The sequence below is a fragment of the Botrytis cinerea genome, chromosome 1 (genome assembly GCF_000143535.2).
Source record: "Botrytis cinerea B05.10 chromosome 1, complete sequence".
Taxonomy (NCBI): Eukaryota; Fungi; Ascomycota; class Leotiomycetes; order Helotiales; family Sclerotiniaceae; genus Botrytis; species Botrytis cinerea.
In genome coordinates this window covers 1,281,625-1,294,344 of record NC_037310.1, presented here as the reverse complement: position 1 = coordinate 1,294,344, position 12,720 = coordinate 1,281,625, and the positions used below count along the sequence as shown (strand labels likewise).

The 12,720-nt window shown below is 44.5% G+C and overlaps 4 protein-coding genes across 8 annotated transcripts; 2 read left to right on the top strand and 2 right to left on the bottom strand.

The window, feature by feature from the left end:
* The first annotated feature begins 161 nt into the window (after nt 1-161).
* On the top strand, nt 162-2,370 carry BCIN_01g03600 (hypothetical protein). 2 transcript variants are annotated; one of them, XM_024698280.1, is made up of 2 exons: nt 162-678; nt 862-2,370. In XM_024698280.1, the coding sequence occupies exon 2, from the start codon at nt 911-913 to the stop codon at nt 2,099-2,101; it is 1,191 nt and encodes a 396-aa protein (XP_024546170.1). In that variant the 5' UTR covers nt 162-678; nt 862-910; the 3' UTR covers nt 2,102-2,370. The 2 variants fall into 2 exon arrangements, with proteins under 2 accessions (XP_024546170.1, XP_001550993.2); XM_001550943.2 differs by lacking the exon at nt 162-678 and having other exon boundaries at nt 791-2,370.
* Nucleotides 2,371-2,537: 167 nt separating this feature from the next.
* BCIN_01g03590 (hypothetical protein) lies at nt 2,538-4,912 on the top strand. 3 transcript variants are annotated; one of them, XM_001550942.2, is made up of 4 exons: nt 2,538-2,652; nt 2,833-2,869; nt 2,923-3,642; nt 3,704-4,912. In XM_001550942.2, exons 1-4 carry the CDS (start codon nt 2,642-2,644, stop codon nt 4,562-4,564), a joined length of 1,629 nt encoding a protein of 542 aa, XP_001550992.1. In that variant the 5' UTR covers nt 2,538-2,641; the 3' UTR covers nt 4,565-4,912. The 3 variants fall into 3 exon arrangements, with proteins under 3 accessions (XP_001550992.1, XP_024546169.1, XP_024546168.1); XM_024690401.1 differs by lacking the exon at nt 2,538-2,652 and having other exon boundaries at nt 2,661-3,642; nt 3,704-4,233; nt 4,284-4,912; XM_024690400.1 differs by lacking the exon at nt 2,538-2,652 and having other exon boundaries at nt 2,661-3,642.
* A 246-nt stretch (nt 4,913-5,158) lies between these two features.
* BCIN_01g03580 (hypothetical protein) lies at nt 5,159-7,795 on the bottom strand. Its single transcript, XM_001550941.2, has 3 exons — nt 7,187-7,795; nt 6,601-7,047; nt 5,159-6,546 (listed from the first exon to the last, which is right to left on the bottom strand). Exons 1-3 carry the CDS (start codon nt 7,383-7,385, stop codon nt 5,498-5,500), a joined length of 1,695 nt encoding a protein of 564 aa, XP_001550991.1. The 5' UTR covers nt 7,386-7,795; the 3' UTR covers nt 5,159-5,497.
* A 391-nt stretch (nt 7,796-8,186) lies between these two features.
* BCIN_01g03570 (hypothetical protein) lies at nt 8,187-12,190 on the bottom strand. Of its 2 annotated transcripts, XM_001550939.2 has the most exons (2): nt 10,496-12,190; nt 8,187-10,420 (listed from the first exon to the last, which is right to left on the bottom strand). In XM_001550939.2, exons 1-2 carry the CDS (start codon nt 10,742-10,744, stop codon nt 10,208-10,210), a joined length of 462 nt encoding a protein of 153 aa, XP_001550989.1. In that variant the 5' UTR covers nt 10,745-12,190; the 3' UTR covers nt 8,187-10,207. The 2 variants fall into 2 exon arrangements, with proteins under 2 accessions (XP_001550989.1, XP_024546167.1); XM_024690399.1 differs by having other exon boundaries at nt 8,187-12,190.
* Between the last annotated feature and the right edge of the window lie 530 nt (nt 12,191-12,720).

Below are 12,720 nucleotides of genomic sequence, written 5' to 3'. Positions count from 1 at the left end.
GCGGAAGGACGATGGATTGAATGTTTGGTGGTGGTTGATCTCATGCTTACTAATTAGCTTCAATCTCCCAAAGCAAGGCCGGCCAGTCCTTCTCATGCCATGACAACTTGATGTGGATATTGAAGGCGATACGATACGAACGAAAGGTCTACACCTGATCTTTTCCATTCCAGACTTCTATCCATCCTTTCTTTCGCTACATCGCATTGTCGTTCGGATATCCCTTGAGCTTGCCGAGTGGCTCAATGCTGACCTTACCTGACCGTCCATCCATCTACCTACCTTCCTCGCTACATGTGCTAACTCGAGTGTTTGTACTCTTGCTCTTACTCGTCCCCGTTCCTGGCCTTTGTCTGATCATCTTTTCTCGGCTCTGTGCTCTGTCTCTTTCTTTTGAATCGTCACCAGTCAGTCACAACCCACAACCCACAGCCCACAACCAACTAGACGGCCAGCAAACAAACATCCCACCTGTGTGCATTCGCGTGGTGGTTCAACTAAATCCCCCATCGCGCATTCACTCGCTCCCTGCCCCTCGAATTAATTATTTGTAAAAGGAAAATTCCCATTTTTCTTAATCAAATAGGATAAGAGTGCTGGAGCCACCCCTTCATTAATCTATCCTGTGCCTGTGCAGATGATTGGTAACTTTTATCGTCGATATTTTTAACATTCAAGGTAAGCTGTCGCAACTTCAGTTTTGCATGCGCAATCATTCCTATCAAAGGCATCATATTCTCATGACACCTCCATCGTCCTATCTGTCTTTTGCTTTTGCGTTCTTTTTTTCGGGCATCGCATCTTACCTTCACAACATACGTTTGCTGCGGGATTCCCGTCAACGTTAATAACAATGCCCAGAGACGATCTTTCCATCGATTTTGTCCCCAAATACAAGAATAATATCAATATGCCGCAGATCGAGCAATTAGATACAGCGGGAGTTCTCGATGACTGGATCAACCGTGTCGCAAATTTACCCCACGAAATTGCTTTCAAGCAAGATGAGATAGGCGAAAAGGATAAAGCTATGCAAGAGTGCCTCACTGTCATCGCAAAGCACGATGCTGCTCTTCAAAAATGGACCAAGGCGAACGGGGCCAACCAGCCGAACCCAAAAGAACCAACTTTGAACAAGATAATACTCGAGAATTATGACAAGGCAGAGCGCCTTCAAGATGAAAAAATCAAGTTGTGTCAAGATCTAGAAAGCCTAGTTGAGGGACACGTCCGACGACTGGACCAGCAAATCAAAATGCTACAAGACAAAGGAGATTTTCCAAAAGATACAGATATTCCTTCGCTACTTGACCCGAAACCAATCGATCGCTCCCGATTAGACTCCCACGGCGGCACAAGACCACTTAGTGAAATCATAAACTCGGTCTCCTCCCCTCACGTACGACATCCGAGCAATTCTAGAATATCTGCCAGTGGTAACCAACTTAATGGCGTGATGGCGTCTTCTGCTCCAGCAACACCCGCTGCCACTCTACTTCTACAAAGGCAAACTCGGGAATCATCACTAGGCGCAATCAACAAGCGACCACGACTTACTGGAGGATTAGGTACCTTGCCAACAGCCTCTAGTGGACTTGCTCGTCATTCATCGATGACCCCAGGTACTCCTCGTGGGGGTACACCATCTGCCGTACGCGGTGGTAGTGCCGGACCAAGAAATTCGCAGAAAAAGAAAGTGGCACCTCAGGGCAGCAGGCAAAGTGGCGCCCCACGAAAAGGTAAACCTGGAAAATCCGGTCTGAGTAGGTTAAAGCGAGGACACAAAAACTCGCCATCCTCTGCAAACGACAGTGAGCTTAGTGATGCGGAATCTGGCTCAGTCGAAGAAGAAGAGAATATCGGACGTCAAAGCAAGGACGCTGATGGAGACGACGATATGGTAGATGTCGATGACGAAGAGGGTGGAGATGACAAGAAATACTGCATCTGTCACAATATCAGTTATGGAGACATGGTGGCATGCGATAACGAAGACTGTCCTTATGAATGGTTTCATTGGTCTTGTGTTGGCGTTAAGAGTGATCCCTTGGGCACCTGGATATGTCCAGTATGTACTCCTAAAATGCCCAAGAAGGCTTAAAGGCATTTGTTTCATGGGGGGGAGGCGTTTTTGGGTCATGAGAATGGAATCTGGGGGGCATTGGCAAATACAATCAATCTACGGATAAAGCCATGGGTAACTGGCGTTTATGGTTCGAGGTAGCAGGCTAGCTCTGGGACTAAGTACCTGCTAATGATACTTTTCAACTACTAGTAGATTGATGACAATATATCACTCCAGAGGGTTGTGTATATATTGGCCTTCTATTGCGTAGGGCCCTTGTATAAAATATTACTGTTCAATTTCTACGTCGAACCAATCCTTGCACGAGTGAAATATTGGGACAATCCATCAGTAAATCGATGAAACAATGAAACAATGAAACAATGTACCCCGCCATCTTGTCGACATTTTACAATTTTCTTTCGCCGCCTTATTCTGCCCATTTACATTTTACCCCGCCAATAACATGACTGTTGTTTCCCCAATATTAATAAATCCTACAAAACCACTTCCATGTTACAACTTCATATCCGTTCTTTCCTTATTACATCTGTCATTTCTTAATTGGCAATCACAATGGAGTCTCAGTAAGTTTGGCGGCGCTCTTCGTATTACAATCATTGTTGCAAACATCAAATAATCACTCATCACATCAATATTTCCCTCGCTTTTTTCACTTTGCATATCAGCATCTTAATCACTCTCACTATCACTTCAATCGAGATCAAATCTCTGGGTTGCTGCATTCACTAACACATAATCTCAAGAGCTGATCTTAGCAATACTTCCACCATTCCCAGTGAAGTACGCATCGGGGATCTATCTACCAGACCGAAGACAAAGACTAATAGAAGCAGAATCATTTATCTGTTTTGAGCATGGCATGCAATTACAATTCCTTTGGATGGATGTCCAGCTGGGAGCTTTCAAAAGCTCGTGAAGAGCCTATTGCTGTCATTGCTGTCAAAGACTTGCAATTGCAGGTCTTAGCTGGAGCCGATGGGTGGAATCAGACTCCATGTTCAGAACAACCAGCTCTCATAACGGTGTTCGTTTCTTTACGACGGCCTTTCAAGAAGGCATCTGAAGATGATGACATTGCAGGGGACACTATTCATTATGGTCTCATCAAAATAGCAATTATCGACGCTGTCAAGGCTTATCATTTGAACAGTGAAGCACCTGACTTTCCAACCGAACTTTCCATGAAGTCAATCTGTGTATCCATCATTTCTCATCTCACCAATCGCAACATTGTTGCAGGCAAGAAAATCAATTGGAGCGCGGTCAGAATCATGCTTCCAAAATCATCTTTACGAGGATCTGGTGCCAGTCTTACAGCACAAATGATTTACAAAGAACCTTCGTTAGAGGACCAGGAAGCAGGCGACTCGCGCAGACTTGGTCTTACCGGAGAAAGTTGTACCCTTCGACTACACGACCTTATAGTTCCCACCATAATTGGCTTATTGCCAAAAGAGCGCACCATGAAGCAGAATGTGGTTGCGAATATTGAGATAGATAGATGGATTAGCGGGGGGGATCTTCATTGGGAAATGCAGCAGATCGCTGTGAAGGTAGTCAACATGTTACCCATCTTGCGAAACCTATTTACTAATCTCATTTGATGATATCTAGACGATAGAAGAATCATCATTCCAAACATTGGAGGCACTGGCAGAGCACATCATCACAAATATCATTCGACACTCTTTGATCCCTACCATCATGAAACTATCCTTTTCAAAAGACGGTTTGGATGAGCTTGCTGATGATTATAAATACGTTCCGTGGAAGGAGACGCGTGTATTCAAATTATGTCCAATTGTTAAGATCAAGCTCGAAAAACCGGGTATATACATTGACACCACACCAGGTGTTGAAATGAGCATGGACATGCGACCCTCATGTGACTCAGCATACTTTAATCTGTGGGATGGGTACAAGAGGTTGCGTTTATGTCCACGTCCCCTCATAGGCACGCTCGCGGACTGGATTGCACAGGAGCACCCTAAACTAAATGGCGGAACACTGTCAAGTCTAGTAGAGATTAACCGAAAGTTGGATGGTTCAAACCCCAATCTTGCCAGGGCCCCCCAAGATATAAAGGAAATCACTGCTCAGCCAGGAGAGCACTTAGAAAATCCACAGGATGGAGAATCATCAAGGTTAGATCTTAATCAAAAGCTGGATGGCTCCCGAACTGACACCTCCAAATACAATGACACTGCGGAAGGCACTGTTGCTCCGCCTAAGGAAATCCCGGAATCCCTAAAGTTTGGAGAGCCGTCACTTTTTAGAGACTTTGATCGAAAGCTCAAGACTTTGCAAGGGAACATCACTCGACTTCGAAAAACCACAGGAGAAATCATGGCTAAACCAAGAGAACTGAATGATAGAGAGTCTTCAACGTTGGTAGAAATTGGCCAAGAGCTGGATTCCTTCAGAGAGGACGTCGGCGACTACCAAAAAAGAATACAGGAAATGGCTATTCAGTAATCATCTTCTGCATCTAGGAAGTTGTAGATGAGAAGCTGCGGGGTAGTTAATGATTTTTTGTCAACATGGTGTTTCTGGGAGTCAACCTTCAAAATTTGGACCAGAGAATTATGAAAGGTGGCGCCAACATTGAAGTTGGGTTAGGCGACAACGGATTAAATGGAAAATGTATGGAGTTGACAGAGGTATTTCTTTTCGTTAAGAGTCAGCATTCACAGTTTATTTTGGGTTGCATAAATTCCTCGAGAACATTTGATCATGTTGAGGACTAGCGTTGTACACATTACTGCATTGGAATTGACATCTTTTTATCAACGAAGCATTCAAATTTGAAACTAAATTTCTCGATGAGTCCTTGAATCCCTCGATTGCCATTGTGATTGTAATTATAAGTTCACAAACTAACGATCTGGCTTTCAACCGGATTTGGTCAAGCAATTTTCTGGCGACCATAACACCACATGTTGCCATCAATATCAATCTCAGACTTCATAGTTTGATATCAAGCTTTAGACATATACTCATGACTCAATTTCACGTTTGTATTGATAATTCAAGAACAGTAAGCAGTTCAAAAAAACAGATATTCCAAAATGCTTGACTTTAAATTATACATTCTTCTGTATGTGTGTGGATAATTAACAACACAGGATATCACATCTCATCGATGAAACTCCCAGAATAATTATGATATATGCGTGCGTATACGTATGGTAAGATATGATATGATATGTATGAGACGACTCCCCAAATCCAAATCCAAATCCAAATCCAAATCCAATCCAAGCACGCCCGCTCACTCATTAATTGCCCAGACAGAATAATATTCCAGAAAACGCCATTCCATATATCCATACCTCCATCAATTTATATTTCCAACCGAAAGAACCATTTCCAAATAATATTACTTTAGGTGAATAATCCAGAACCGACCTATAATCGTTCCGGACTGTCCGCACCAGGCATTACTGTTTCTCTCGCAGCTTCTGCCTCTATTTCCAAGCCATCCCGCTTCAAGGTGTATGCTTTCCAAGCTACAAATATGCAAAGGATGATTCCCACGACTAATGCTGATCCCATCAACATACCATTGATAGGGACTGGATTTCCGTTGAAGACTTTGTGGAGAAGGGCATCTAATCCACTCTGACTAAAATTGAGGAGGCCTGCTAAACAGATGATCAATCCGTACACTGTTCCAAAAGTACGAAATCCAAAGACCTTGGCCGAGTAATCGGATACGGCGGTGTAGTAGAAGGGACGGTAGAGGACGAAAAGAGAGATATTAGCATAGGCGGCCCAGGAAAAGGGGAGCATGCCGAGAACGCCAATGGTGGTAGCGATGGTCACGAGAAGCGAGAGAACAAACGCGGTACTGGTATTGTCGAGAATAATGCCAATGAAAGGGATTGAGAGAACGCCTCCTAATGGGAGAGCCAGATCGAAGAACGTGTTAACTTCGACGGCTTTGCTGTAAGAATCAAGGAGGTACTCGTATTGTGGACGAATGGTGGCGACGAAGAAATTGATCCGTGTCATTTGGATAACGGTAAATAGGGTAATAAGGATGAACCATGGAGACAGGATTTGTTGTACTACAGTTTTTCCGTGCAACACTCCCCATACTCCCGAGACTTTGTTCTTACGCTCTTCTTGTTTAACTTGTTTGCTGCCCGGCTTGGTGCCTAGTAGTTCGGTTATTTCTGAGACAATAGAATCACGACGTTGACGACGCTCTTCGCGAAGGAGAGCTGTAGTTTCGTCCATTTGATCGTCAAATAAATCGTCGTCTTCGACCTGTTTAACCATTTCGCCGACTGTCTTATACGATTGCGACGGCATGACGAATATTTGTGCGATAAGAATAAAAGCCGGGACGATCAGATAGATGAGGAAGAACTGCTTGATGTGAAAAGTACCATCACTCCATTGATATATGATTCGATATACGAGGAAGAGCGCACTAGAGGTGTCAAAGGCACCTAGAAAATCATTAGATCAATTGCGACGGTAGAGACAGAACAACAATTACTTACCAGTCAAAAGAGCCAAGATCAACCCGGAATGTTTGGGAAAGGTATTCGAAAGCTGATAAGAGGTAATCAAGAAGAAAGCTCCTCCAAGTGCCAACAACAAATATCCTGGAATGAATCCATCAAAGGGTAACTCATCAGCAAAAGCAAAGAGTGTAGCCCCAACCGCCAAGAAAATGCTTCCTATGATACCAGCTACTCTTGGACCAAAGTTATCCAAGATAGAGCCAATTGGTAAAGCTGCAACATTTGTGCCAACCGCAGCAATCGTGAACATCAAGTTCAAATGTATCTCCTGCTCGAAGCAAGTTCGTACTCCTTCCTTCAATTCATCTTCTGTACAATATTCTCGATAAACCCCTTCGCGGATAAGGACTGGTTTGAGTGCTGCATAACCGAAGACGATACCGGCAGCGAGGAGACAGCAAACTACTGCAATTGCGACTTGCACTACAATTGAGAGCTCAATTAGTACATTCCTGCATAACAATTCTAGAACATCAGACGAGAGAGACGAAGTAGAGATTCGCAGCCCAACATTCCAATGCCGCCTGCACATTCAGCGCCACCAACCAACCAATGTACTTACAGATTCGCTTTCCCTTCGAAACTTCAAACGCGGCCACCGTTTCAATCTCCTCAACAACCTGTTCCTGCGGTTCCAAATCATCCCCCCAATTTCCCGGCAACGGACTGAAGCTCAATTTCCTCCTCTGCGAACCCGCCGGAGACCTGCCTCTTTCCGGCGACAGCGATTCAAACGACGTTACTCTCTGCGACAGCGACATGATGGATGAACGTCTACTTTATTCCCCGTCTGCGAGGCACTGGGACGGCGACTTCTATATCGTTCGCGAATCGTACTGGAGTGAGGGAAAGCGAAACAGACGGCGGTGACGCTATGAATACCTCGTGGTCCAATGGATCTGAATCGTAACTCGAGCTGTTTTGCGGGGTAGGAATGTTTTATATAATGGAAACTCAAAATTGTGGCGGGGAAAGTGTAGCTCACTGCACCGGTAGCGCTTGTGATTCACAAGTTGCTCCAAAAGCTAATTGCGTCGGAACAGTTTAATGCAACTCTTGAAAATTGGAATGATACAATCTTTTCCACTGTCTTTTATTGTCACGAAAAAAAAGTACACAGAGAGTTACATGCACATCTTATAGGAAAGATACATAATTTTTTTTTCCATCCAAGAACAAGGTCAAACAAAATCTTTTGCTTGCAACTTGCAAACAACCTAGTCCTTTCTATCAGCTTGGGTCCAATGTTTTGTCGACTAGGCTTTTTTAACCCTGTACTTGCATATGGTGAGGGTCGTTCTACTGCATTAGCAGATTAGCTCGTGATGTTTGAATGTTCTCGGCGAGAATTCGAAATTTATTGAGGAGTTCTTGGAGGAAACTCCATCGGATCCCTCCGAGGGTTGCAGAGGTAATATATCAATTATATTACATATCAAGAAAGACAATAGGAGTAAGAGGAGAAGAAGAAGAAGAAGGCAATTAATTTGCAAATTGAATTATAAGTCTTGCTAATAATAATAACTAGATATGTCGGGTGGACTGTTAAGAACGAAGTCACGTGTCGCCTAGAGAACCTTGCCAGTCTATTTTTAAACATTATAGATTGCTATTCAAGTATTGACGACAAAATGCAGCGGGTTCAAGACCTAGGTCTTTCTATGGGATATTTACCAGAATATATCTCACGTTAAGCTTGGAGTGTGTGGAGGCTTATAATAAGCAGCCTTCCTAGCGATCAAAGTGAAGCTGTTACTGCGATCTGGAACCTCACACCAGCCCACACCTTCTATAGGTCTATGGGAACATCCTGCGATCTCGTCTCTTGTGGCATTTTGAAAGAAGACACCATTGAGGCACGAGGTCAACGCTACTTTAGTGGTGATGCTGGACTGGTACGGAGCAAATACAGCTCCCTTGAGCTCCCGTTAGTTCATCGTGATTGAATATGAAGTCTTATAACGGCTTGCTGACCTCGTTTTCCTGGTTACCGATGATCAGTGGGACTTTTGCGTACTTCCATATCTGGGCGAGAACTTCCGGAATGGCAGTGGGAACGCGGCCGTTTGGCCGAGGCGCGTCACTAAACGCCAGGGAATTGTAACCTACCTGAGATAAGCAAAAACACTGTTCGATGCATTTCCGAACGTGTCATAATCGACTTCTCGCAGACATTCGAGTTTAGCCGAATCTGCTGCTGATGCGCATCCAATCAGCTATTTCTGCATTGTAAGTGTATTCCTTGAGGCTGTCTTCTACCAAATCAACATACAAACGGATCATGATGGTATTCATCGGAGTAACCGAGGCCACGGGCGACCGAAGAAAGAGTTTGATATTGGCTTTTGGTACCCAGAATTGATCGTCCTTTTTGAACCACACACGAACACTATCGTCATGGCAAATCATCGTAGGATGTTGAGCTGGATCTGTGGCATCCTTCCGCTCAACCTCTAATCGTTGCGGAACAAATTAGTTCACAGCTAGCAAGTGAACTTTAGAGGGCCTCTGTGACCGGCGCCCGAACTGCGGTCCAAAGTTCTTGGATGAAATCTTCGGGAATCTTTTCGAGCTTGGATTCAGTCTCGTGCTATTTTTCAGTTGCGTTTCAATCTCCCGGAAACTGCTGATCCACAACAAAAAAAAATCGAAAGTTATCAGGACGCAGATGAGATAGGGCGCATTCGACGTTTTCCGGATCAAACTTGCGAATGAGGGAAGGACTCAGTAAATGCTCGCGTGGTATACAAGCTTTCTGCATGAGCTGGGCTAGACTGCTTACAGTATGGGATGGAGGGAGTTTCTGCCCGAATTTGAACTCCACCTCTGCCAAGCGGCTCATTTCGTCTGAGATCCACGCAAGTGGTGGGCTCTCTTTCAGCATAGCAATATATTGGAAAATGATTTTATTACCTCCCGGTATTGCTGCATCCCCTTTTCAGTGGGTCGGGTTTCAATATAAATGAGAGCTGTGCCTGGACATTGAGCAGAAGCCTCGGCGGACAAATAGTCCACAAGACCTAGCTCCTTTAAGATAAGCAAAGGCACTACTAGAGCCCTCGCGCCTAATCATGTGTTCCAGATATCGACTGGGATGGGAGGTAGAGAGGTCTTTTTCGTCGGAGTACGTGAAATCAATGTTTAGAAGTCTCAGCTCCATCACCGGCTTTACAAAAATTTGAGTCTTGAGCTCCGGCTCATCTAGGACTGGCATACCATTCAACCTAAAATAGTGCAGGTCTTTGTTCGGTACGTTCGAGAAGAGCTCTTGAGCCCAGCTCTCTAATTCCTGCAGTTACTCTCTACCCAGAACTACGAACTTCATACGGCTGGCCGAATAATACGCCTCGTAAAACTCAATGAAGCGCTTCCGAAAATTGACGCCCCGGGACACTGGAACCTCACTCAAGCACTGATAATTGCCAGCTGCGAAATTATTCATAGGATGTTTATCACTCGAAGTGTTACGTCTCAGTTGCATAAGCCGCCACGCGTCTCTTTGAAGATTCTTCTTGTATTCTGAATCTACAACGCGAAGCTCGCAGTCCAGAGTATCCGCGAGAAAGAGTTGCTGGTTGAAGAATTACGAAAAACAATCAAGAGCGCCATAAAGAGGGGCTTTGCCTTTGGAGATTGAAACATTGAATTGCTTTACAGTTGCGGATGAGCCCGGACTATTAGACGTTGAACTCGCGGATAGTTCGGAATAGTAATCGGTTGATGTTGAGGCCGTATAGGCGTTCGAGTTACCACCATACTTGGTCAGATACGTGCTATATTCGTTCTCTCCCGGATACTAGGCGATTGATATCAGTATTTGTTCCTTAGTACGCTGTTGGGTGTTCAAGATGTCTGTATATCGGTAGCTCACCTTTTTCGTACCCATGAAACAGAAATGTTCTACCGCATGCGCGGTCCCTGGCACATCATCCGGGTCACTGAAGCTACCAACGTTGACATCCATGGCAGCAGCAGTTTTATCATTGTCTGGATCGTGGATCAAAAGAACCTTCAAGTGATTGGGCAATTCCATCACCCTGTACAATCGATCGTCTAGCAGCGGTTTCTCCATTTTGTTCGATAAGTGCTCAATGGGACCGGAATGAAGTGCTTCTCCCATGGTCTACTCCGTCTTCATAGAGTATATTCTCCTTGACGCCTCTCTTAATACCAAGTGTAATAGCGAGCCAAATGCGTTAGAATTGAAAGCTGTAGTTGCTAGAGTATGCTTTCTGCTAGCGAAGAGACAGAAACCTAACGACGAGAACGATGATAAGTTTGAGGGTTTCACTAGTCCACAAAATTTGAGTGGCTTCGTCAATGAAGTTCACAGAGAGACGAAACGAGAACCGGTATACACGGCACCTGTTCTTTTTATTTCCGGTCTAAACCCGATGGAGAACGGGTAGACGCTTCCGTTCGCCAACTGAAAATAATCCTTTCCCGTGACCATGGCATTGGTCATGGGAACTCAGATGATAGCAGATTTCATCTCACCTATCGCAGGATCGTATATCGCACAGGATCTGGGTTGGCGATGCTCGATTTTGCTAGCGGCCATCGTGTTCGGATTCTTTAGCTTTCTCTTACTGGTTGTGTACCGGGAGACATACGCAGTCATCATTCTGAAGCGGAAGGCAAAGCGGTTACAAAAGGAAAGCACGGATGGCAGACAGTACCGTTCCAAACATCAGGTGCGCGTTGATGCAACCACCATTATCGAAAGCGTTATGAAGCCGTTGCACATCCTGATCCAATCTCCCATCCTCATGCTGACGACGAGTTACATGACAATAAAATACGTTTTAGTCTCATTTATTCTTGCCAAAATCACGGAAACCATGGAATCAACGTACCCAAACGTCTTTTCTCGCGGGTCCATTGGCCTTAAATTCTTGAGTCTCGCCATTGGCAATACCATCGCTTTTATCTTCTACAGTCTCACTCCCGACCGCTACATGATCCATCTGCAAAAAAAAGAAGGGCGAAGCATTCGAGGCGGAGTCGCGGCTAATACATCTACTCCTTGCCAAAATCATTCTTCCCATGGGCGTTCTAATCTACGGATGGTCATCGGAGTTTCAAGTTCAGTACATTGTACCACTTATCGGAACCACTGTGGCGGGATCTAGCATGACGCTTTTCACTATACCAATCGAAACATATGTAGTGGATGTTCACAAGATTCATGCATCATCTGCTATAGGTGCTGGCGTGATCTTCCGCGCATTTGCTGGGGCTTTTCTCGTGCTGATTGGCCCTCCTCTGTATCAAGGCTTTGGGTATAGTTGGAGTAACAGTGTTCTAACATTGATTGCAGCCTTATTTATTCCCCCGTTGGGCTTGCGGATGAGATACGGAGACTGATTTCGTAGCAGAGAACGATTTGGATCGTCGGAACGGTAGATTGACTGTCATCTACAGTAAAAGTGGTACGAAGGTAGTAAGACCCACGGCCTGGGTTTGGTAAGTCGTAGGACGCGCACATGAAATCATAGTAAGTTAGTCATGGGATTGATCATTATGTAGGAATGAAGGCTCTATTATCGTTATTCCATTTGCGTCCTGTATCAGTCTATGACTATGTGAGACGGTGAGACCTTCAAGAAATCTCACAGTTAAAAGGGTGTAGCTAGGGTAACAAGCTGGTAATTAGTGAGAACAGTAGGTATGAGGTTTTGTAAACAATATAAGGGGGAAAGTAGCCCTGTTGAAGATTCTATAACACTATCTTGTTTTTCTGAATAGATAAAAGCTTCGTGCTTAGGCCAGATACACTATCTTAACAGCTTGAGATCGATCCCAGGTGTTACCCCATCAATACAGTCACAAATCCGAACATTCTTAAATATCAATGACATCAATCGGCAAAGGAGGAAGAGTGGAACTCAACAACAATGATGTTTACTCAATGTAGAATTAAAACCCTCGATCAAAGAGACAGGAGTTCTCGTTCTCTATCGACTCGAAACACGCCTTCTACACCTGCAATGAACCAGTTATATGCCCTTGATATTTTCTATCTATCCACTACTACCTCCTTATCAAAAATGACGTCTGGGGATCTGAAATAAAGCATGATACGGCAGCGACGGC